The 23,444-nt window shown below is 57.0% G+C and overlaps 8 protein-coding genes across 8 annotated transcripts; 3 read left to right on the top strand and 5 right to left on the bottom strand.

The window, feature by feature from the left end:
- Nucleotides 1-1,170: 1,170 nt before the first annotated feature.
- On the bottom strand, nt 1,171-3,086 carry MKK02DRAFT_36818 (uncharacterized protein; the record flags this gene model as incomplete). The annotated part of the gene is made up of 7 exons (XM_053089504.1): nt 1,171-1,331; nt 1,389-1,472; nt 1,521-1,812; nt 1,859-1,981; nt 2,032-2,240; nt 2,290-2,622; nt 2,669-3,086. 7 exons carry the CDS (start codon nt 3,084-3,086, stop codon nt 1,171-1,173), a joined length of 1,620 nt encoding a protein of 539 aa, XP_052945494.1.
- Nucleotides 3,087-3,243: 157 nt separating this feature from the next.
- MKK02DRAFT_44414 (uncharacterized protein) lies at nt 3,244-4,106 on the bottom strand (the record flags this gene model as incomplete). Its single annotated transcript, XM_053092918.1, has 2 exons — nt 3,244-3,875; nt 3,920-4,106. The coding sequence occupies 2 exons, from the start codon at nt 4,104-4,106 to the stop codon at nt 3,244-3,246; spliced, it is 819 nt and encodes a 272-aa protein (XP_052945493.1).
- Nucleotides 4,107-4,785: 679 nt separating this feature from the next.
- On the top strand, nt 4,786-7,432 carry MKK02DRAFT_36823 (plasma-membrane choline transporter-domain-containing protein; the record flags this gene model as incomplete). The annotated part of the gene is made up of 9 exons (XM_053089506.1): nt 4,786-4,899; nt 4,956-5,500; nt 5,543-5,760; nt 5,929-6,116; nt 6,169-6,584; nt 6,626-6,981; nt 7,034-7,217; nt 7,269-7,344; nt 7,394-7,432. The coding sequence occupies 9 exons, from the start codon at nt 4,786-4,788 to the stop codon at nt 7,430-7,432; spliced, it is 2,136 nt and encodes a 711-aa protein (XP_052945492.1).
- A 456-nt stretch (nt 7,433-7,888) lies between these two features.
- MKK02DRAFT_33075 (HORMA domain-containing protein) lies at nt 7,889-11,593 on the top strand (the record flags this gene model as incomplete). The annotated part of the gene is made up of 17 exons (XM_053088642.1): nt 7,889-7,912; nt 8,114-8,244; nt 8,293-8,500; nt 8,549-8,631; nt 8,682-8,835; nt 8,880-8,931; nt 8,982-9,033; nt 9,068-9,187; nt 9,241-9,394; nt 9,446-9,646; nt 9,690-9,759; nt 9,807-10,515; nt 10,561-10,683; nt 10,737-10,770; nt 10,855-10,923; nt 10,987-11,109; nt 11,156-11,593. 17 exons carry the CDS (start codon nt 7,889-7,891, stop codon nt 11,591-11,593), a joined length of 2,745 nt encoding a protein of 914 aa, XP_052945491.1.
- A 198-nt stretch (nt 11,594-11,791) lies between these two features.
- Nucleotides 11,792-14,054, bottom strand: MKK02DRAFT_25723 (putative cytoplasm protein; the record flags this gene model as incomplete). The annotated part of the gene is made up of 11 exons (XM_053087082.1): nt 11,792-12,185; nt 12,235-12,341; nt 12,405-12,470; nt 12,524-12,660; nt 12,808-12,881; nt 12,932-13,000; nt 13,048-13,208; nt 13,242-13,508; nt 13,553-13,574; nt 13,628-13,737; nt 13,791-14,054. The coding sequence occupies 11 exons, from the start codon at nt 14,052-14,054 to the stop codon at nt 11,792-11,794; spliced, it is 1,671 nt and encodes a 556-aa protein (XP_052945490.1).
- A 1,087-nt stretch (nt 14,055-15,141) lies between these two features.
- On the top strand, nt 15,142-19,818 carry MKK02DRAFT_44410 (uncharacterized protein; the record flags this gene model as incomplete). The annotated part of the gene is made up of 8 exons (XM_053092917.1): nt 15,142-15,842; nt 15,891-16,437; nt 16,488-16,871; nt 16,916-17,019; nt 17,068-17,668; nt 17,713-18,514; nt 18,562-18,731; nt 18,775-19,818. 8 exons carry the CDS (start codon nt 15,142-15,144, stop codon nt 19,816-19,818), a joined length of 4,353 nt encoding a protein of 1,450 aa, XP_052945489.1.
- A 1,183-nt stretch (nt 19,819-21,001) lies between these two features.
- Nucleotides 21,002-21,450, bottom strand: MKK02DRAFT_44408 (uncharacterized protein; the record flags this gene model as incomplete). Its single annotated transcript, XM_053092916.1, has 2 exons — nt 21,002-21,097; nt 21,184-21,450. The coding sequence occupies 2 exons, from the start codon at nt 21,448-21,450 to the stop codon at nt 21,002-21,004; spliced, it is 363 nt and encodes a 120-aa protein (XP_052945488.1).
- Nucleotides 21,451-22,029: 579 nt separating this feature from the next.
- MKK02DRAFT_33072 (uncharacterized protein) lies at nt 22,030-22,471 on the bottom strand (the record flags this gene model as incomplete). Its single annotated transcript, XM_053088641.1, has 2 exons — nt 22,030-22,185; nt 22,214-22,471. The coding sequence occupies 2 exons, from the start codon at nt 22,469-22,471 to the stop codon at nt 22,030-22,032; spliced, it is 414 nt and encodes a 137-aa protein (XP_052945487.1).
- Between the last annotated feature and the right edge of the window lie 973 nt (nt 22,472-23,444).

Raw genomic sequence — 23,444 nt, 5'->3', positions numbered from 1 at the left:
CTGACAGATCAAGACGCAACCTAAGCCTCGCTACGCCTCCTTGCTTGCTCGCAATACCTCTGCTGCCATCTCCTTCCGCTGGCGCTCTAATGCCTCCCACTCCGTCTTGCGTTCCCTCCACTCAGTTGTCTCGTCTCTGGCCAACTGAGCTTCGACGGAGACTGAGTGCCGCTCGTCGTTGACCTCCTTGACCGCTCGAATCGCCATGCCCAGCTGCTCTCGTGCGGCAGCGCGCGCGGCTTCAGCTCTCACGAGCTTGTCGTTGAGTCCGCCAATCTCGGCGATGAAAGCCAGGTCCTTGTCCATGCCCCCTCGGATATTTTCATCGATCAGAGTCGCCGTCGTGCGTATAGGTGCCGCTTCCGGCAGGCGCTTAGATGAGGTCGCAGCGGCTTTTGGTCTGGAGGAGCTTGGAGGTGGTGGCGGATCTGTCTGATCAGCTAGGAGTCCCCATGTAGGCCCCAATGTTATAGACAGTCTAGCTTACCGTCGGCATCAACATAGGATAGGTGCGCGCCTGGTGAGCGGCTCCGTCCGCGTTTTGGCCTAGGGGCCAGGCCATGGCGCTCTTGTCGAGCTCGTTCTTGTCCTGATGAGGCATCAGTATATTAAGAATCTGAGACGCAGAACAAAGACCTACCTTGGGATCCTTCGGCAACGGCAGCGGCAAATGGACCCGGGGAGGGACTCCGCCCGCGTTTCCCCATCACCCTTGGGGATTGTCTTGGGCCCATCGCACGCGCTAGTGGATCAGAAGCTACGTGATAAGTAACCGATTCTGCCGCGGAGACACCCGGAGAGGGAGACGAGACGGCGTACAAGGCGGTCTGTCGGGCAAGCCGGCCGGGTAAGGAGAAGATCGTGGACTTCGCCGAATCCACGTTGGTCTGGGTATGACTGTCTCGCCGAGTTCTGAGAAGCAATACTCCATACAAGGGACGATAGGATCTTTTCCGGCCATTCGGGACCTGGTGTGTGGGCATGAACTGGAGGAGGTTGAGAGGCAAAGAGTGAAGAGGAAGAGGAAGAGGAACGCGTCGGAACATTCCTCGGCTCTGCTTCGTTACGCAACTTCCCTGAGGCCAGACCCACCGTCGTGCTGCAAGCGAAGCTAGCGAGCCTGAGTGCGAAGAAGATAGAAATAAGATGCACCGGTCATCGAGATCTAGTCTACTGTATATACTTGTACGGATTCAACAGCCCCTTGGGGTCAAACAGCTGCTTGATTTTGCGCATCATGTCAATCGAAGTCTGGTTCTTCGAGTAGCTGACGTAGGGGGCCTTCATGACCCCTAGACCGTGCTCGGCTGAGATGGATCCGTTCTCAGCAGCTGGAGGTATCAGCTTGTTTGCTCAGGGTTCGTTGCAGAGCGACAAGCTGGACGTACCGACGATCTCGTACACGTATGGCTCGATGACCTTTTCTATCTCCTCCGAGTACTTGTTGGCGACAATGTTGATGTGCAGGTTACCTGTTAAGTCAGCTCCTATCACACACCAGTTCTGTGCTGCGAGCTCACCATCACCCATATGCCCGTACCCGACGCAAGCCCGGATCGGCCCCTCCTTCTGCCCATCACCCACCAACAACCCCTCGTCCCTCAACCGCTTCCGCATCTTCTCAACCAGCCCGTACATCTTGCCGACCGGTACACTCAAATCGTACTTGTACACCGAGCCGGCTTTGCCGCATGCCTCGGGGAGCAGTTCTCGGAGTGACCAGAGCGATGCAAATTGGGTCTGGTCCTGAGCGAGGACTCCGTCGAGGACCATCTCGTTCGACATGAGGTGTTCGAGCAGGCCGGAAAGTTTCTGGATATCAGCCTCCGCACGTGGCATCAAGATGGGCAGTACGTACAGCCTCGTCGTGCTCGGCATTACTGCCTCCCGTCTCTATCAGACAGTAGAAGTCTCCCTCGGTCTCGAAGATTTTCCGCTCGCTTCCGTGGATCTCCTCGATGTGCTTGCTGGACAATGCGAACTGTATGATCAGCCGGGATCTCTCAGGCGGATAAGATAAAGACAACTTACGCCCTGCTTGTCAAAGAACTCGAATGCGGACAGGATCTCGCCAAGATGTGATTTCGCCTCTGCGTAAACCTTCTGTACCGCCTCGTAGCTCGGCAGGGAGAAGACAGCCACGTTCATAGCTGTTGGTCTCCGCGGGCAGAGGATAGAAACAGCAGTGATGATACCGATCGTTCCTTCTGAGCCAATGAACAGCTGCTTCAGGTCAAATCCTGCTCGTCAGCTTGCCGTCCCTGGGAGGCGCAGTATGTTTCAGCTCACCGGTGTTGTCCTTCCTCAGTGTACTCAGCCCATCCCATACAGTACCGTCCGGCAGGACCGCCTCCAATCCTAGCACCGACCCGTGCAGACTCCCATATCTCAGCAACCGCAGTCCACCAGCATTCGTCGCTACGTTTCCGCCGATATGACATGATCCCTTTGCACCGAGATCGAGAGGGAAGATGAAGCCTTTCTCGGCAAGATAGTGGTCCACGGTCTCGAGAATAGCTCCGGCGTCGGCGACGAGGATGCCTGATACCGGGTCGAAAGATCGGACTGATGAAAGATTGGCGGTGGATAGAATGAGCTCGTCGTGTATAGGTGTGGAGCCGCCTGACTATTAGCTGACTGGCGCGCCTGAGCAAGCTGACGGGCTTACCGACTAATCCGGTGTTCCCTCCTTGGGGCACGACGGCGATGTCATTGTCATAGCAGTACTTCATGACCTTCCCGATCTCCTCTGGTGTTTTGGGCTTCACCACCACTGGCGATTTCCCAAAGTATTTGCCCATCCAATCATTATTGAAGCCCGCGAGATCCTCGGGTGAGGCCGAGTTATCCAGCGTGGATATCAGGGAGCCGGGGGAGGAGAGAAGCTCCCTAATAGCCTTGATGTGATCAGGCGTGAGCTTGGTGAATTTGGAAGAGCGATCGGGGAGGGAGCCGCCCCATCTTCTGCTTGACACGGAGGGGGTGGCGAGGGGAGCGAGGGGCCGCGATGCGAGGGAGTGGAGAGCGAGGGAGCGGCGGGCAAGATGCCTTGGTAAAGCCTTGACGGCTGATCGAGCTGCTGACATGGTGGAGTAGTGGGTTGGAGTAAGAGAAGAGGTATGGTACTATAGACAGTTGTACAAACAGAATATACAAGATGCCTCTCGGGAAAGGCTGTTCAACGTTCGGCCTCGGCGTCCGAAATGACTACTTTGGGAAATTCCCATTACAAGACCACCAACCCTACCGCCGCCTGTCGCGAAGCTTGCCGGCGGGACCGTTGCTCCTTGACTTCATCCTCCTCACTTGCGCCCACACCTTATTGTACACCTTGAGGTCGATGCGAAGGTCGAGAAGCTCCCGTTCGTCACGCTCCAGGAGTTGTTGAGAAGTTGGTACCGATTTTTCTCTCCCCGCTACGGCCGGTTTCGCCCGTCCGACTGGGGGATCGAAGACCCTCCGCCCAAACTTCCTGACCAGGATCATCTGCTGATAGCTCCCCATCTTCCCGAAGGCGCTGATGGACTGACTCCGGAGTGCTCCGAGTAGACCTCGTCCGTACTTGAGGTCTGCGGCGCAATCCGCCTCGATCTCGGCGAAGTCGTCGTCCTCCGCCTGTTCGAACTTGGGGAAGGGGAAGGGCGCCGTCCCGGCGAACTTGAATGGGCCGTACATGCGCTGATAGCCTGATTGGAGGCAATTACGGACCCTCTGCTCCGCTACCCGGTGAAATGACTCTTTGCGGTTCGCGCAGAAGATACAGGGGCTCCTAGAGGGATATGCTGTGGTCGAGGAGCGGAAAGAGCGGTCGAGCTTGCAGAGGTGGCAGGTGGTAATGGCGGCGTAGCTCCGTTGAACTGCTTCCTCCTTCCCGTCTGAGCGTCAGCGATGCCCGCAGTACTTTGCTGATCGTACTTACCCCTCATTACGCTAACGAACACATCGCCCTCACAGATCACGACCTTGACTTCCTCGCCGAGTCGGTATACCGGTCGATCGTATCCAACAGGAGTCTCGTCATTGACACGAACCCAATTGTCTCTAGGCCGAGCGGAGGCACGTGGCTTCTGGGGGGTCTGATACAGGACGAACAGGTCGGTGGACATGGTGGGATGAGGGCGGCAGGGTAAAGATCGATCAAGCTACAAGCTTCAAGTTTGGGATGGCAATAATGATCAGTTATGGGGCGCTCGAGTAAGCGCCATCCACTGTATGTGGTGGACAGGCAGCGAGGCTAGTACCGGTTTGAGCTCGGTTCGCCTGACAGCTTCTCCAGGTGACAGGAGTCCAAGCTCGTTGAGGTTTCGATCCTGTACCTTGCGCCTCGTCCCCGGCTTGATGATGCTTCCTCCTTCATGCTTCTTGTGCAGAACTGTCTTGCGACTCGCGAACTGTGCGCGACACCTTGTACCTGTGTTTGGAGCTCTGCCAGTCCATCGCTGGGATCCAACTTCAGTCTAGCATACCACACGCCGAGTCGGTCGGTGATTGCCGCTAGATTTGCCACCCAGGTTGTCAACACTTGCCCGTTGCGTGTGCTGCGCGGCATCCATTACTACTCGTACATCTACTAGCTAGCTATACCGTCTTTAAGCAGTACACTCACCGCACAAGCTAGCACTACGTGTCTCACAGCTCAATGTGAGCAAGCACAGCCCGGAACGGCAAACTTCGACAGCCGCAAAGGACAACGGAAGCTCCACCCTTCGTCAGCCCTTATCTCGTGATACATCTTCGACCTAATCACTGTATCAATCCCTAGCACTCGAAGTACGCTCCGGCGTTATGTCGCACCCCAAGCATGGCGGGCCCTCGGCTCCGACGTCTTTCTCGACGTATGCGAGCAAGTTCTTGAGCGGGAAGGCACCTAATCAGGGTGGAGCGATAGAAGGAAGTCAAGTGAGTCATCTGCCTTGTTGACGGTATATGCCATTGGCTGTGTGACTGATCGACAGATCTTCCACGCCTCATCTCCCTCATCGTCCACGCATGACCCCTTCCTCCCTTCCCCCTCAGCCTCACATTCCCATCCCCACCTAGCAGGCGGATCCCGCTCGCCCTCTCCTTCCCGGACACCGCCCCACCCTGGACCTGGTATTGACTCTATCCCCGACATAGACGATTCCCGGCATAGCGGTATCGGAATGGGGCTGCTCTTCCAGGACGAAGAAGAAGCCCCTCGTCCCGCCCCTCCGGCTGTTACGCCCCGAGGGAAAGGAAAGGCTACTGCTCGGCAGCTCGTACCGAACCCTTACGCACCATCGTCTTCTGAGAGCGACGAAGAGCTCGAGCCTGAACTCGAGGAGGTAGCTGCTGTCCGTCGAGGCCTGGTACGGCCACAGACACAGCGTGCCCCTCAGTCGGAACGAGCCAAGAAGGGTTGGCTAGCGCATCATTCGGTCTTTCCTTCTTCCTCTTCGTCCTCGTCGGACGAGGATGCTCAGAGCGAGAAGGAGACGGAGAGCGATACGGAGGACGAAAGGTCTAGGATGATGGGGCAGTCAAGGCGGAAGCCGCGGGCGCGGTCGAGGGCAGAGGATAGGGAGGATGAGGAGGGGTATGATCTGTCGGCATCGGAGCTGTATGCGGCGAATCTGCCAGATCTGGGGCAGGACGATAGGACGGATCTGGAGGAGCCATTGCTTGGGCCAGAAGAGCTGGAGCGTCGAGGTGGCACGAAGGTTTCTATACCGAATCGACTACAGGTGTATCACGGGCGCTTTGGGCATTGGGAGCGGGAGGGTCTGCGGAAGTACAAAGGTAAGCCGGCATCACGGAAGTCGGATGAGTAGCTGATATGGCAGACTCTGGCTTCTTGGCTTTATGGCTCGCTAGTATATTCGGCGTTATCTTTGGCTTACTATTCGTATGGGGATCAACCGAGGTGAGTGTCTATCAAGCAGGTGAAGTCAAAAGCTGATCCGTCAGCCGCCCCACGAATCTCCCTCACATCGCCCTGCTCCGTCAATAGTACCGCTCATCCCCCTCCTCCTCGTCCTCCTCATTCCGACCATCATCATCCCGCCCGCCTTCCTCCTTCTCCTGCAGAAGACCGTCCGGCCCGTTCTCCTCGCTACCGCAATTTCAATACCCTTCTCCCTCTTCGTCTGCGGCTGGTGGTGCCTGGGAGCAAGCTTTGAAACGGGCGGATGGGACGGGATCGACCAGGGAGAGCGATGGTGGGGAACAACGGGGCTGCGGATCCTGGCGTTCCTGCTTTGGGCGCTGGCAGGGTGGTTTGGGCGTATGGTCTGGGTGCGGCGGAAACGGCTGGAACGCACGGTCGCTGTCGTCGAGCTCTCAACGCATCTGCTGCTCACTCACACGCCGCTTCTTCTTCTCACGCCGGTCCTATTGGCGGTCTTCACCCTGACCTCCCTCCCTTTCTTCACGCTCATCATCCGTCTCGGTATGGTCGGGTACTGGCGCCATCCGAAGGAGAATACCTATATCTATCATCTGCGGCCATATGCCGGATGGCTGATCTTCCTGGTCGCTCTGATCTGGGTATGGACATGGGGCGTTATCAGAGGTGTAGGGAGGGTAGCAATCGCTGGTGTGATTGGGGAATGGTATTTCCACCGGTAAGCATCCCCTTGTCTGCTTCGACACAGCTGATCGTCAGTCAAGAACCAACCCACCCCGACTCACTCGAGATCACAAAGGCGGCTGTCCATCGCGCGACCGGCTCCTCCCTCGGCTCCATCTGCCTCGGCGCAGGTATCGTCGCTACCGTGCGAGTCGTTGGCCGATCCGCTGCCGAGCTTAGGCGGCTTACCTCCCCTCGCACAAAGCTTCTGCCTGACTCCCTTGCCTTCCTCTCTCGCCTGACACCCTTCTTCGCGATCGTCGCCGGTGTGCTGGATCAGCTGAATGGGTACGCGTTGGTCTACGTCGGTATCACCGGAGAAGCATTCTGGCCTAGTGCGAGGAAGGCGGTCGGTCTAGCGGGGAAGAGGAGTGGTGGTCATCTGCTGGATTGTGAGCTAGCATGTCTGCCGGCTATAGGCAGAGCAAGCAAGCTAACGATCAGACACACTCATCAAGCTTCTCCTGACCCTTAGCTCGACAGCTATGGGCGTCTTCACCGGTACAGCGGGATACCTGTACATGACACACTCGCTCAGTAACCCGGCGTATGCTCCGGCCGCGGGGCTGCTGTGTGGTGGTGTGCCCTTCTTGGCTGTCAGGGCGGGCGCTGCTGTTCTTGGCGACGCGTGAGCTTACGTGCCCCTGATAATCGGGAGACATGAAGCTGATGGAACCAGAGCGGATGCGCTGTTCATATGCCATCAGATCGACCGGGAAGCGGGCGGCGCACATTGCGAAGAGGCCAAAGCTGCGGTATGTAGCATCATCGGACCATCGGTGAGACTCGTAGCTGACAATACAGTTCTTGGGCGAGAAGCCGACTGGAGCGGCCGCAGTATGACCCGATCTGATACCCCTTCATCCAGCTCTTGTCCCCCGCGCGCAGACGGATCCCCACTCTTTGTTTCAATATACTTCGACATCGTTGTTCTTCGAGCTAGAGGTATCTCATGCGTGCTGTATGAGTATGTTAGTCCTCTCCTGCACACCAATAGCCATTCATGATCACAGTAAACTCACCATGCGGCCGCGTATGGCCACCCGCCATACTCATATGCTCACCACATGAGGAATGTAAAAGGTCCCGCTTTTGGCTGTGCGCTTTGACCTCCACTTCGCCGGTCCACTCATCATTCAACTTCGCCCTTCCTCAGCCAAATTCGTTCTCTTCGATACTTCTACCTCCCTACATCTCGCGAGCTCACTTGCTATTTATATAGAGACAGATCTTACCAGAGACCCTACTCGTACTCGTTACATAGCCGGAGGAAGGAGAGAAAGCGGAAGAGTAGGCAAGATGGCCAACTACAAGCAGAGCGTGGTAAGTGCTCTCTCCAACCCAACCTAGACTCACGCCTTCCTTCCTCTCGCTATTGGACTTCCCGCAATCTTCACTCCCGCTCAACTCAGTAATGAGGTCTCGGCCATTCAGAGTCCACCCCATCCATGCTTACATCCTTCTTCCAGACACCTCAGCGACGAGGGTTACGTCTGTTGGCAGAGTCTACGCTGACCTTCTTAGCGGCCTCAGAAGACTGTAGGCTCGCAGTCGCAGTCGTCAATGCCCAAGCAGAATGGAATGACCGGATCATCCAGTCTAGCATTCGTGGGAACGATGTTGGAAGCTGCTCTCGGGACCTTCCTATACTTGAGGTGAGCTAAGATTTTAGGCACGTGCGGGAGACAGTGCTCACACTCCAGGTACATCTTCCCCGACGACTACTTTGAGACGATGGAGCTCCGCAAAGACGTCTTACCCGTCGAAGCTGCACCGACCGGCGACACACCCCTGGAGACGATGATCCCGGAGGACAGCCAGGTACCGGTATCTCATCAGGTGCCAAAGCCGCTCACAACTAAGCGGGTGATTGGGAACAGTGAGGGGTCGAAGCTGTTCCTATCGCGACTGGTATGTCAATAGTGAGACCGCATTGACGTTCTCAAGCTGATGCCTCAGAATGGCATCACCGAAGCGGTCGGCCTTGGCTATATCCGCAGCTTCATCCTCTACGTTGTGCTCGACCCTGGAAGACCAAACCAGTAAGTCAAAAAACCCGTCCCGGGTCGTACACATATGCTGATCAGGCTAGGGTACTCGAGACGGTCACCTTCAATTTCTCATACGATATCTCCGGGCCGAGCTGTAACTTCACCCGAGACAAAACACGCGGGCAGGACGGCGAGGTCACATCTCAGTCCACCTTTCCGTCCATGACCCAGCAGCAGATGTACCAGACCATGAAGGTGCGTCTGGTCTCATTTTTGGGGATGTAGGGCTGAACAAGCAGTCGGTGTTGAGGGACTTTGTCAAGGAGAGTCAGGATCTCCCAGATCTGCCAGGTGAGCTTCTCGATCAGTACCAAGGGTGGTGGCCTGAGCTGACGAATTAGAGAAGAGAAGCCTGAACTTCAAAGTCTTCTACACCGACTCTGCCCCTTCTAAGTGAGTACCCCACTGCGATTGAGCTGACTTCCAGATATCAAGTCAAAGGGTTTGAGGATGCAACGGACGATGGAGGGCTGGTGTTTGGTACGCATTCGCGATATGAGATGCCGGCGGAGATGTCTTCGCACGAGATGCGGACTGGATTCCATGGGTGAGTTAGGTGTCGGCGTAGTGCCTGTTGAAACGTCAGCTCATTTTTTGCAGTGTCACCGCACGTATCGCCACCATCGCAGGCTACCTCCGGCCCGCTACCGACATCCAGGCCCTGGCGGAAGCTCCCCATGTTAGGTCGGAGACTGAGAAGGATCAGGCGTACGAGAGACATCTCGATGATGCAGATCGTCGAAACGTGGCGTGGGTGAGCTAAGTCTGTAGCAGAGGTCTCACAGACAAGAAGCTGACGTCCCAGGATGCCGAAGCGATGGCGGTCGACTCCACAGGCGCCATCACCGCCCCGATCGGGATCGAGAGCCAGGATGGACGGATACACGAGCTTCCAGAGAGCGAGGTACGCTCCGAGGCGGACAGTGATGAGGGTCATCAGCGGATTTATGCGCATGGACACGGCGAGAGGCGGACAAATTTAGCTTTGGTCCCCACAACACAGCCAGTAGGTGTCTCACGTTGTACTTTGGGCTGGGCTGACTGCGCAGTGGGGCATGAGCGATCTATTCGTTGCAACCCAGGAGGCGGGACTTTTCAATCAAGGCCCGAGCAGTCAAGGTGAGCTTCAATGTTTACAGTGACTGGACGACAGCTCACACTCGCAGACACCGATATCGTCCACTCCGATCCTGACAGCCGACACCGCCAGCAAAGCGCCCAAGTCACGGGCAGTCTCTCCCAGATCGGTCCTCGCCCCAACAACTCGGGTTCCGAGAACGACAGCCGCTCCAATCCCGAAGCCGGCCTCATATCGAGTGACGAACACACCGATCCGTCAAGTCAAGAATTCGCCACCGAGAAGGACAGCTTCCGACCTGCACCCATGCTCTCCTTATCGGCTCCGAAACCCAAGAAGACTGCTTCACGCACCGCTACGGGCCTCACGTCCCGGACGGACCTCATCAAGCGTTCGAGTAAGCCCAAGAAGGCTGCTAAACCGAAAGAGCCTGCGAAGCCCCGCGAAAAGAAGACCAAGGCGGCCCCTACCGCAACTAAGGCAACGACAACCGGGACGACTAAGCGTCGTGCCAAACCTCCCAAATCGAGCTCAGAAAGTCCGACGAGTGGGAGCAGTACCACGAAAGTTTCGAACCGCAAGAAGACGACACCGGCGAAAGACAAAATCAAGGCGAGAACGCAGCCAGCCAAGGCGCGCAGTGCTACACCGGCGGCTCGATCGGTTCGAGGGGATGGCGATGAAGAAGAGGGAGAAGTCCGGTGTGATTGCGGGGTAGAGTACGAAGAGGGGCAGTCTGAAGAGGCGATGATACAGTGCGATAGCTGTGATGTCTGGAAGCACTCTGTCTGCATGGGGTGAGTGCTACCACAGCCCATCAAATCCGTCGCTGATCATCGCAGGATCCTCCGACCTCTGGAGCAGGATATCTTCTTCTGCCCCATGTGTCGGGTGGAGCAGCTCGAGGTTTCGGAGAGCCTCAAGGCCGAGAGTCAAGGCTGTTTACACAGTCTCTGCTTGCTCAGGTCAGTCACATCCAGAGCTACGAGGCAGTGTTTGATCAAGCTGATGGAGTCAGGCAGATACTCGTCATGGTCAGAATGCACAATAAGGTGGTCCCGGAACGATCTTACCTATGCGAAAGGCTTCGCAAGTTGCCTTCATACCGAAAGTTGAATCTGAGCTGATACTTCCAGAATGCGGAATCGCTGATATCGAATCACTCATCAGTCGCCTTCTTGACGAGGGGCTACTTGTCAGCGAGAGTGAGTGTCTTTCAGCTGTTGCTGCATTGCACGGACTGACGTATTGCGGAAGCTCAAAAGAAGGGAGCGCCGGCTATCCTGCGCTATGTTCATGACGAGAATACAAAGACGATTTTTTCGGCTTACTTCAGGAGTGGCGGAAAGAAGGAGCGGGAGGAGCTGCCCGGTCTGGCTGGCGCATCGCAAGTAAGTCCATCAGCAAAAGGCGCCAGAGATCCGCTCTGACAAATAGCTCCCCTCTTCCCAGATCCCCAGCTCGCAGTATACGACCTCGCACTTCGGCAACTCCCAACGCGCACGATCCTCCCACTTCCAAGCCTCATCTCGCCGCTCCCAATCCCGACAGCCGGATGCGGACAACGATGTCGACGTCGACATGGAGATGGACCCCCACAATCAGAGCACTACCCAGCTATCTCTCCGGCCTTCCGGCATCACAAATCTCGATCCAATCGAGGAGAACTCGACGTACCCTCTCGGCCAAGGCACACTGGACATGGACGTCGACGATACGATCGAGCAGACGGATACTGCGTCGGCGCTGGCAGGGCGGAGATTCGATCGGAAGGGCAAGAGAAAGGCGGAGGATCTGATGAGTGGGCGGCCCTCGGCGCGGATCAGGTCGGCGACAGGTAAGGGGTTCATCGAGTGTCCTTTCGTGGAGATTTAGGCGGTGGTGGTGCTGTGCAGGAGAGAGCTCGATTCTGATTTGTACGAGTATTATGTTCATTACGCTGAGAGGTGGTTTATAAGCTGTGTAGCCATGTAGAGCGCCGTTGTATATAAGAGTACCGAAGACATACTATGCATACTATACTGTGCAGATCTCCTCCCACTATCCTCTCAAGCCTGTCGATCTCTCACCCACTCACTCTATTTTCCTCGTCCCCGCCGCCTTCCCCTTCACGCCCCCACCGACCTTGGCACTCCGACTCCCAAACTGCATCGCCCTCTTGACCCTCCTCGCCGTCCCCTCCAACCCCGCTCTCTCCGCCGCCATCCTCAACAGTATCTTGTCACCCCATCCCTCCCCCGACTCATAGTGCACCTTGTGCCATATAGGCACTTCCGATAAATATCGGATGAAGGCCAGGGAGAGGTAGGGGTACCTGGCGTCCCGAGCAAAAGAGGAGAGGAGGCGGTCGTCTCGCGATGTATTGCGGGTGGGGAGTTGGGATATGTCGGTTTGGAGGGAGGAGAGGAGGCCGGGGAAGGAGAGGGAGGTGTAGGCGTGTCGATGTCGGGCGTAGCCGCCTAGTTGCCTGCGGGAGTCAGTGGCGGTCGGGAAGAGGAAGGGAAGGGTGGACTGACTCGTCCGCGCCCAAACCGGAGATGTAGACTTTTGACTTGACTGTATATGGCACGCCGTCGAGAGTGCCAATACCCCTAGAGGCAAAGTACAGCGGGTAAGCTAGGGACTAAGAAGGTAAGCCATTGCCCACTCTTGTGCGGCCTGGTGCAGAGACATATGAGGTACTTACAAGGTCCATTTCTGTCGTTGCTGGGTACATAAGGTCAACAATCCGTTGTCGATGCTCATGATACTCCTGCACCGTATCAGTATGCATCCCCTTTCGCTTCAGGCGGCACGCTAGCTTACCTCGTACGTCACATTGACCTCGACGAATCGCCACTCCCGCCCCTCGCACGCCTTTCCCAGCTCCGTCAAAGCTTCGTACCCAGACAGCCGATCTGGCGTGTCGTACTCGGTCGCGATCTCCGTCCGGCCAGAGACGGCTGCGCTGGCGCCCCGATAGTCCACCGGACCAGTGTCTCGTAGATCCGAGTCGCGTGTGCTCGTAGACGGGGAAGCGAGGTAGGCGATCGGATTTCGAGCTTTCTGCTTGCCTTTCGCGGGCTTCTTCCAAGCTTTGGAAGTCATACCGGCTGACTGATCCGATGGTAATCGCTGGAAGGCCACGTTCACGAGCTCTACGGGCTCGTTTGCTGGAAGGCACCTGGATGGTTAGCTGAATGTCTCATCTCGGTAGAGACCCAGTGAGCTCACTGGTGCATCATGCTGGCTAGCAGGGTACAGTCTACTCCGCCCGAGAAGAGCACAGCAACTCGCGCGTTGCTGATGACATCAGCGTCTCCGTCACCACCGGTGACTGATCTACGCACCCAGGCTCGGGAGCTGGAATGTTTTCGATCCTGGACTTGACTGCAGCCAGGAGTTCCCGCTCAAAATGTTCAACCTCGTCCCGCGCAAACGTTTCTGACGGGATGGAGTCTGAGGGCGGAAGAGTGGTATTGATAGGATGTACACGGGTCTGACGTGTCAGCTATTGATATACCGAAATGACCGGACGACTCACATAAGTCGATGGACCGGGAAGATATGGCCGCATCTCCAGCGCTTGGTCGATGTTCATGGCGCCCTGCTCATCGACAGTGACTCTGTCAAGGTATACTGTGCCGCCTTCACCTCCTAGCAGTGCCCGCATCTCGGTACCGTTCTCCCGTTCGTAAGCTGATCTCGTTGAGCTGAGCGCGAGAATCGGGCTGGTAGGGGTCGGAAGAGCGAGTAAGAGGGAACGGCGAGATAAGGGGTCGACCTGGAATGATATCGTCTGGTCGTTCCGCTATTCAATTCAGTGGGAATCAACCAAGCTATGGAGGAACATACGCTGTACCAGACGCAGGCATACCTATACCTCGTCAGCACATGTCCAAGGGTTAACAGCCTTGGTCGTGGACTTACGGCCCCTCTATCCGGGAGAGCACGTCCTCGAAGCTCACTCCAGATTCGAGTTGTTCAAAGATTACGCGAGTATCGTTCTCCCCTTTATTGACATCTAGACCGTCGAATACCTCTTGAGTGGTCAGCTGAGGTTTCAACAGATAGGTGATGTTGCTCGCCTCACCTGGCCATTCCAAGCGAGCACGCCGGTCTCGCCTACGATTGGCTGAGCGGTCAGACTCCCTCGCAGACCCAGCACGCTCGATGTAAGCTGAAGCTCGAGCTGCTTTGTACCATTGAGATTGATCATTGCCCGGTGGGTATTGCTAGAGTCGGGTCCACGGCTGGAGTTGGACTCTGCGAGAGAAGTGTGCAGTGCCGAAGGGGACGCAATGGCAGACCCCAAAGATGAAAGGTATGGGCAGAGCGAGAAGGTGATGCCGCACATCCTGCCGAGAGATTCTGCCAATCTTTATAGCGTTGTCCTGGGAGAGCTGCCGGTCCTGGCGTGGTGGGAGAGAGCAGCAGCAGCAGCGGCGAAGGTATAAGAGCTTTGCTTGAACTCGCAACTTTTGGTCCACGATCAAGCTGTCGTTTCCCTGCCGTAATTTCTCACGTGACGCGTTTCAGAATACTCCGGGTGGCAAATCCGAGAGCACTTTGAGGCTGAAGTATTCGTACTACAGTCATGCAGGGCTGTATTCACATCGCCTGCCTGCCTCACTGTCTGAGGCCACGCACGCAGGGTCGCTCAGCTACTCTGCTGTCGTCAGGTCTCAACATTTTTGGTCTCTGAGTTTTCATGCCCTGTGGAGCTCACCCTGATCCTGAAAAGCGGAGTTACCACAAGTGGTAAATACCTCGTCTCCCTCTCGCGCCACACTCAACTCGATTCGGGGTCCCCTTGCTCCCGTCCTTGGGCGGTGGAGATTATGGGTCGTCTGACCGCTGAGCAGTATGCAGAGAGCATAAGGCAGTTGTGGGCTGGGTCTGCAAGGATCTAAGAGCTTCCCTATGTACGCCTGCAGCTGCTTCTGATCCATAACATTAGACCTTCCCCACAGTTTTTTGGGTGAATCTGAAACTTGCCCCCTTCCATAAACGGAACCTCTTTTCCCTGGCTCTTGTTGCTCACTCCTCCTCATCATCAGTACATCTCCCGTCCATCTCCTGGTCTGATCATACACACGCTCGCATCGCGACACCCATCGCCATATAGAAGGGAGGAGGAAGACGAGAGAATAGTCATGCCCACCGCGTGAAAGGAGTGCCATCCTGCCAGGCTCCGACGCGTAGTGAGTTGCGCTCCTGCTCCCTTCTGCTCGGGTGTCTTGCGCCATCTGAGACATCACCGACTTCACCTCTCTACTTGCTTTTCGTACCATACAGTAAGCTGACGCTGCTCAGTACCCTTCACGACTCACACGATCTATCCACATCTCCGCATATCTTCCACCGAGATCAGCCTTCGTTACATCTGCTCATCGTGAGCCGCCACCCACAACTCCGATCCACCCGCAACCCCTTCGCCCACCATGTCCAACCCCTATCCCTCCCTCGCCAACATCTCGGCCATCCCCCCGTCCTTCCTCCAAGGCAACGGCAACATGTCGGATCATCTCAATAGGGCGAATCTGCAACAAATGGGCGCAGACTACGGAATTCAGATGCCAGGACAGCAGCAGGGGATGTACAAGCCTCAGCAGCAGTTCAACATGTCTGCGCTCGCAAACATCCCCGCCTCGGCTCTGGACGGTATCCAGCTCCCCGGCCAATCGCAGCATGCGATGCAGCTCCCCCAGCAACAACAATCCCAGCCGCAATCGAATCAAACCAACAACTTCAACCAGGCGCTGCAGACCTTCCAGCGGATGCAGGCACAGGAGAGCCAAAAGACGGAACAGCAGCGGATAGGCATGGGGAATGGCCAGTCCGGACAGGCTCAGCAGCAATTACCGCAGAGCCAGCTCGGGCAGCAGCAATTCTTGCAGCAGATGGGGCAGATGGCGCGGCTGCAGCAACAGCAGGTGCAGAGGCAGGTGGGAGGCGGTAATGGGGTGCAGCAAATGGCGAACATGAATGGGGTGAACATGCAGGCGGTCCTCGCGGGGATGGCGCAGGGCATGGGGCAGGGAGGGCAGGGGCCGAATATGCACTCGCAACAGCAGGGCTTGCAGCAGGGCGGAAGGAGCGGCGACGAGGATATGGATGCGAGTCGGAGGATACAACTGCAAAAGTGAGCGCGGTGCTCCTCGGATCTAGGAGGAAGGGCTAACCATCGCAGCATGCTGGCGCAAACGCTTGCTCCCGGGGTCGGTGGGCCTCAACAGCAGCAACCGTATCAGCAACAGACACAGCTCCCCCCACCTTTCCAATCTCAGCAACAAGCCCCACAGCAATCCAGCGGCAACAACTCGAACCTCCACCCTGATCTTTTACAGGTCATCATGAAGCTCCCGACCCAACAACGCGAAGCGCTCATGTCGAAGCACAACGGCAATCTCTCGGCGGTGATGCACGAGCTCATGCAGCATGCGCAGCGGGCGCAACTACAGCAGGGACAGGGGCAAGGCGGATCTACCCCAAACTTGCAGCAGGCACAGCCTCGGCAGGCGCTGGCGATATCAGTCAATGGCATGACTCAGCAGCAGATGCAGCAGCAGCAACAACAGCAGCAGCAGCAAGGAAGGGGAGGTCAAGGGCATCAGAGATCTGACAGCCAGCAGATGATGGGGAACCAGGGGCAGGTGACTACGCAGATGCAAGGGCAGGTGGGGAATCCGGGGCAGAGCGGGCAGGGAGTCAACTTCGACCCCAAGCAGTTTGAGGCTGTGAGTGGTAGCTAGGCGCCATCACGTCGGAGTACCCGCTGATCTAGTAGCTGCAGCAGATGAAGGAACGCCAACAACGTCAATCCGGACTCATCACTCCTCAAATGCCCCACAATGCTGCTCTGCCGATGGTCTCGCCCCAACCTCTCCCCCAGATGCTGCAAGTCCAGCAGCAACAGCCGCAGCAGCAATACCGTCAGACCCCGCAAAACGTACCCGCTCAATTACCGCCCCAACAGAACTTCGCTCCACAGCAGCAGCAGCAGCAGCTCCAGCAGCAACAACAGCAGACTCAGGCCGGCGGACGACCAAATCAGGGCCAGACGGAGGACGGACCGAAGAGGAGCACGGTCGAAATCATTAGGACGCTCACGGACGAGCAGCTCAGGGGGTATACGGCGAATGTACTGAAGAGACTGGTCTCTGGGCCTTCTGTGAGTCCTTGCAGCTACTGTCTGGACCCGGCTGATCAGCATAGCCGAAGGACGATCCCTCTCGCTTCCAACTCTTGACGCTGATCTCGGACTTCAAGAGGCGGGATATCGCTGTTCCGCAGGAAGCGATCAATGCTATTGGAGCGATGTGAGTAGCCCTATCATGACGGCGGGGAGAATGCTGCTGATACTGCAGTCTTGGTAATGGTCCCGGAGTCCAGCAGATCCTCGGCGCCAACTGGCAAGCCATCCAAGCTTTCGCTCAGCGGTCGGCGGGACAAGTCCCTAGCGGTCAATCCAATCAATCCCAACCTACTGTTCCTGCACAGTTCCGTCAACCCCAACTCCCCCAGCAATTACCACAAGCTCCCTACCCACCTCAGCGCCAATCATCCATGACAGGTAGCGCAGGGAACCCCATCGAAATCGTCACTCCTAAACTCGGCTCCTCGTCCGCCCTTCCAAACCCCTATACACCAAATAGCCAAAATGGACAGCTTCAACCGGTACCTGGTCACCATCGTGCTGCGAGCTTTACGAGCGGCAGAAACTTCGTCCCGTCCCCGCAACAAGCTCAGCAGTCCATTCCTCCTCCTCAGCAGGTGCAGAACCCGACACCTCGGTGGGGCGGTATGGACTTCAGCGGGGAACCACTCCCGTTTAGCGAGGCGCAGATATGGGACTCGCTTAAGAAGATGCACAAGCGGCAGGATCTGCCTATTCCCATTGTCGAAGGACGGCCGATTGACGTGTACGCGCTGTTTGGGCTGGTACATCGGAATGGAGGGTCTGCAAAGGTGAGGTCGGCTTGCAATTGTTGCGGAGTAATGCTGACTCTCAGCTCGACCAAAACCCGGTCATGTGGCAGATCGTAGCTGGACATCTCGGTTTCGGGCAAAACACAGGCGAACAACCCGCTCGCGCATCTCAGGTGACGGCCAGCGAGCTTCGGCGGACGTACGCAGGATACCTCGGCGCCTTTGAGGAGGCGTGGTACAAGAAGCTCTACGAGAACCAGCAGATGCGCAACCATTCACAACAACCGCAGATGCCTCGTCAGTCCATCTCGAACCCCAACTACGCCGCGAGCCAGTCGTCCATCTCTTCCAATCAGTACAACGGGCCCATACCGGGATCGGTCGGATCGTCCACCCAGGCACTGCCGGTACAGCAGATGCAGATGCTCCAGCAGCAGCAACAGCAGTTCCAGAACTTGCTGCAGCAGGCTCAGCAGACGAACCAGCCTTTCCCGCCGGGTCTGTCGGCGCAGCTTCTCGAAGCCGCCTCGAAGAACAACGGTGTGCTTACCGATGCGCAACGGCAGTACATCGAGCAGGCGCGTCGAGGGTCGCAGGCCACCAGCGGGGCGAACGGGACGCCAAACATGTCGACGGTGGGGTTGTCGACGCCGGGGCAGTCGAGCCAGATGGGGCTTCCTCAGATGCAGGGATTGAACCCGCAGATGGGCAATCCAGCGGCAGCGGCGATGTTAGCCGCGCAGAATCAAGCGCAGATTGCTTCGGCGTCGCAGTTCGGTGGTGGGCCGGCGGTGATGCAGCATGCGGCACAGACGCTGAAGGGGAACCCGCAGCTCTGTCTTCAGTGGATCAAATCCAAAGAGGAGCAGATGAAGAGCAAGTTCCGTAAGTTCAGTATTTGTATCTTTGCTTTAGCAGAGGCTGACGAACAGCGACACGCTTTGTCGAGGTCGCTGAGCCATTACGCCCGCAACTTTTGGCCGATTTACGTACGCTTGCGGGTGCGGCAAGAGACGCGCAGGAGCGGATGCCAAAGTACCAGCTGGTAGCGGCCGAGCGGAGTCCAGAGGAGTTTGCCAAGATTTCGGGCCTGATTCAGCTGGTGAGTCTTACCATTTTCAGGCAAGCATCCAACTGACGATCAGTACATGGCCATCCTCATCACGTACCAACACGCCGAGCAGGGTCGATTCTGCTTCTCCCCCGACCACGTCCACAAGCTCAAATACCAGCTCGCTACGCTCATCACCAATGCCAATACCCTATACGAGGAGTATCGAGCGGGTCCGGAAGGGCCTGCGCGCGTCGACCGGCTCTTTGGCGGGTTCGTCAAAGCGTCTCCCAGGGATACGGGCAATAACGGCGGTGGCAATACCACAGCTCTGGCGGCTAACATGCCCAAGGGTCTTCGGGTGGAGGATCTCAAGCCTCCACCGTCGAAGCGCGCCAAGGGCAAGGCCGGGGCGGGTACCAACAGCTCGCCTGCGCCAGGAGCGGCACCCACTCCGGAAGCTGCCAAGACCCCTGCTTCCCACCTCGCCGATAGTCCCATCGCGACTTCCAGTCCAGCCGGACCGGTCAAGAAGGCAAGCGCGAAGCGGAAACGGGGCGCAACGGTCACGGTCAAGGAGGACAATAAGGATACGGGGGCCAAGGAGTCGCCTTCAGGTCATATGCCTCCACCACCGGCGCCTCAGCCGGTAGATGTGGTCCCGACGGCAGCAGAGATGGCTGCGGCGCAGCAGCGGGCGTTCTTCAAAGCGAGAGCGGAGGTGGAGAAGGGTGAAACGGACATCTTGGCTGCGCTGCACAGTGCGGTCGAGGAGTTCAACAAGGCGCTCTCTACCCCTACGGGGACGATACCTCCCTCCGGAACCGGAACGGCCAAACCCGATACGGAGACGGACCGATCCTTCTTTGCCCAATGGATCGATGTGGATCAGCTGAACGAGCTGCCCACTCCCGAGCTGTATCATCCCGGCTGGACCGAGGAGGATCTGGATACCTCGCCAGAGAGCATCAAGACCGTTCCGAGCACGACGCAGCTGGTGGTACCTCTGCCGGCGGTCGAGAAGGTGGATGAGGGGGATGAGGAGAGGCGATTGATAGGATTGAGTCCTGGGAGTGCGGCGTATAATGGGGGATTGTTTTGGGAGGAGTACGATTTCGGGACGGGGATAGCGATGTGATACAGGGACGGGAAGGGGGTTCGATGAGGTGGACGATGGCAAGGGGCTCTTGCAGTAGTTGTTCGGCTGTCACATGGCTTGTAAAAGTATAATGTCTAGTCATTTTTGTAGGCCCATCACATGTCAACTCTCATGTTCCGGATTATCTACCTAGTCAAGCTACCAGATCCTAGCTGGTCTCAGCGGCCTTCATCAATGCGTTGTAGAGTCCGCCTTTCCCATCGATTCGCAGCAGATCCTCATCTGGGACACCTTCAGTCCGGTCTGTGGCTCGTCAGCCTTCCAGTTACATACATGATGAGGAGACGGCACACTGGAGACAGAAGAAGGACAACGTACCAGCGGCTCCGCTTCAGCTCGGTTGAGCTCCTTGACACCCTTCTGAATGATGAGAGCGAGCAACTTGCCCTTCGGAGTGAGTGGAGATGGGGGTGACCGCTTCTTGGGAGGGGAAGGGGTCGTCTTGGCCTTCTTGGGGTTGCTGCCGGACGCTTTGGCTGCCTTGCGAAGGGAAGGCGAGCCGGCGGATCCGGACGGGGAGGGGTAGTCGTCTCCAGAGTCATCGCGCTCGACGTCGGAGGAGGAAGAGGGGCGCTTCATGATGATCTGAGGTGTCGTCAGCCAGGTCTCGTCAGCCATCATAGGCGACGTACCAGGTGGAAGAGGGGTAGGGCGAATGTGGTACGGTAGTGGAAAGGTGGTAAGTGGGATGAGCAGTGATGAAGTGAGGAAGGATGTGGTCAAGGGGGCTGAGTGGTAGATAGAGATAGGAAGACGGAGGGGTCAGCGAGGGCCAGAGAGCCCCTTATATAGGCCTAGCCGGCCAGAATCTGAGGGGTTAAGCGGATCTAGGCACCGAGAGTGGGGGCGAAGCGGCCACTAGCGTACCACTCAAAGGGAGGGGAGTCCGTCAATGGGTCCCCTCGACTGCGACGACTGATCAGTGTTGATCCGGCTTCGGACTTATCAGGGCTGTCAGGCAGAGGTCAGCTTGTGGGATACAGAGAGGTCGAAAGCGTACGGTGTCTCATGGGCAGACATGTGCAAGAGGAGTGATGATGGATCTAGGACAGAAAGCTGTAAGGGAGGGTCGAGGCTATGTCATTGATACCTATGGTACGTGCATGCGTCATGGCCCGAGACCATGTAGTGGAGACCACCTCAGACCGGCTCTGTCTACACCCTACATCTGCTCAGCGACCCGCATCAAGGCATTATACAACGATCCGTTCCCATCCTCGCGCATGAGCGCCCTCGTCTGGGTAGGGTTCAACCCAGTCTGTATATCGTCAGCCACACCATCGCTGATATCTGATCCGCCGTGCCTTCTCCACGCGGGATTCATAGAGGGGGTGTGAAACATACCATGCGCTCCACATCGCCTTTGTCCGCGGTCTTCATAGCCAGCTTGACACAGTAGGCCAAAAGCTTCCCCTTGGGGGAGCTCGGCTCGATCCTCTTGTCCTTGTAGCTGGTCTTGGGAGTCGACCTCGGCTTCGTAGGGGACTTTTTCGCCTTCTTTGACGCTGGCGAGGAGGTAGGAGGGGGGCTGGGGGTGGACTCGACGGCGCCGTCGTACTCGCTGACGTCGAACTTGTCCATGTTGGGCGAAGTAGAGGAGGGGCGCTTCATTTCGATCTAAGATGTCGTCAGCCTCATCCAAGTCGAGGTCAGAGTGAGGACATACGAGCTGGTGTGGGAGGTATGGGTGTGGGTGGGTGAGTAAGTGATGAGCTGAGGGAAACGTGGAGTCTGGGGCTGTGGCGTAGCCAGATGAGGGAAGAGGCGCGGTCAGCGGTGGGAATGCTCTGTTAAGATAGGTTTGGTGGGCCGAACGACTGGGCGTGGAGTGAATCCAGGCACCAAGAGTAGGGGAGGTGAAAGGGCCTGATCGTGCCTCACTCAAAGGGAGGGTTGTCCGCTTTAGGATTCAGAGTTTCCCTCGGGCTTGGAGGTGAATGAGTGCCATCAGTGATTGGACTCTCTGGTGGTGTGATAGTGGCGAGAAGACGGAGCTTAATCAGTAAGCAAGTCGTGTCAGTCCAGTCAGCGATCTGAGGCCAAGCGGCAATCAAGAGGCCTGCGAGTGGAAAATGGAAGAGGAAGATGGAAGATACAGAATGAGAAAAACTCTGGATCCGACGGCCGAGGGTCGTAACGGCGCAAGTCCGGCCTGATTTCCTTTGCATGCGCTACTACTTCTACCTCAATCTACTTGATATCCTCCGCGAGCTTGATCAGCGCATTGTACAGAGCTCCCTTCCCATCCTCCCGCATGAGCTCCCGTTGCTGAGCGGGCTTGAGACCCGTCTGCATGACGTCAGCCACATTCCTTGCCACTTGGTCCATCCACCCGCTGTTGCAGATCTGACGGCAGTAGCGAGGATGGACGTACCAGACGCTCTGCCTCCGCTTTGTCCACCGCCTTCAAACCCGTCTTGAGGAAGTAAGCGAGCAACTTGCCCTTGGGAGACTGGGGTTCGACCTTCTTGCCCTTGGATGACGGACCGGCCGACTTGGTGGGCGACACCGGGGACTTTTTGGCCTTCTTGGTCGCTGGAGACGGGGTTGGAGGCGGGCTGGGAGAGAACTGGGAGCCGTTGTCGAGCTCTTCAGTGGAGTCGGCGAGGAAAGCGGAGGTAGGTCGCTTCATTTTGGCTGAGATCGCGTCAGCCGTGTCAGACCGCTCTTAAATCAGGCATGCACTTACTGTGGCTGGTAGTATAGATGGGATGGGTCCGGTGCGGTTGAGGGTAGGGGAGGTGCAGTCGAGTGAAAGCGGTGGTGAGGTGTGATGTGATGTGATGTGATGTGATGTGATGTGATGTGATGTGGGCAGGAAATGGAGGGGTAAGTTGTAGATGAGGCGATGACTGGGGAAGACACCGGCTCTTATAGGTCTCCCAGCCTAGCCCTGAGACAGCATGGGCGAGATGACCCCAGATCTGGGGCGTGATGGCCAAAGTGGTGCCTTAAATGAGCGAAAGTTTGACTTGGAGTGTGTGGATGGGCTCGGCCATCGGCCAGATCCGCGCACAACGGGAAAGCGCTATCAGCGTCTGTCAGGCTCAGTCGACGCCGACAACCCACCCAACCATTAGTAAAGGACAGTTAGCACAGCGTCGTCAAAAGCCTCATCAACGAACACATTAGTCTCGGAAATGCATACTGATAGATAGAGTCAATCCTTTCCGGGAGACAATTACAAGTCGAAAGCTTCGCCTATCCCGTCCGCCCCATCCTTCCCATCCACTATTGAAGCAACACATTCAGAGTCTTTTGGAAATCGTACGAGTTGGCCGCTAGCGCTTCGACGACCAGACCTCTGCTGAAGCCCATTCCACAGAGCTGGGGGATCAGCACACCCCTCCAATGATCATCAAAACGGACGTACCTTCTTCACATCCTCAATATCGTCAGGCTGGGCCTCGCTGTCCCTGCGAATGGGAAGAGGCGGGGCGCTCAGCATGCCCGATCGACCTGGAGGCGGGCCCGCCGGAGGGTCAAAGTGTGGCTGAGGGTGTGCGGCGGTAGCGCTCTCTTTATTACTGATGATCAGCGAAGGCCAACCCTAATGACAGAGACAACCTACCCATTCTCAAAGTCGTTTCCAAAGGCATCATCAA

The sequence above is a fragment of the Dioszegia hungarica genome, assembly GCF_025882075.1.
Source record: "Dioszegia hungarica strain PDD-24b-2 chromosome Unknown MKK02contig_8, whole genome shotgun sequence".
In the NCBI taxonomy this organism is placed as follows: domain Eukaryota; kingdom Fungi; phylum Basidiomycota; class Tremellomycetes; order Tremellales; family Bulleribasidiaceae; genus Dioszegia; species Dioszegia hungarica.
Note: the sequence above shows the minus strand (reverse complement) of the source record. Positions and strands in the feature narration are given on the sequence as shown.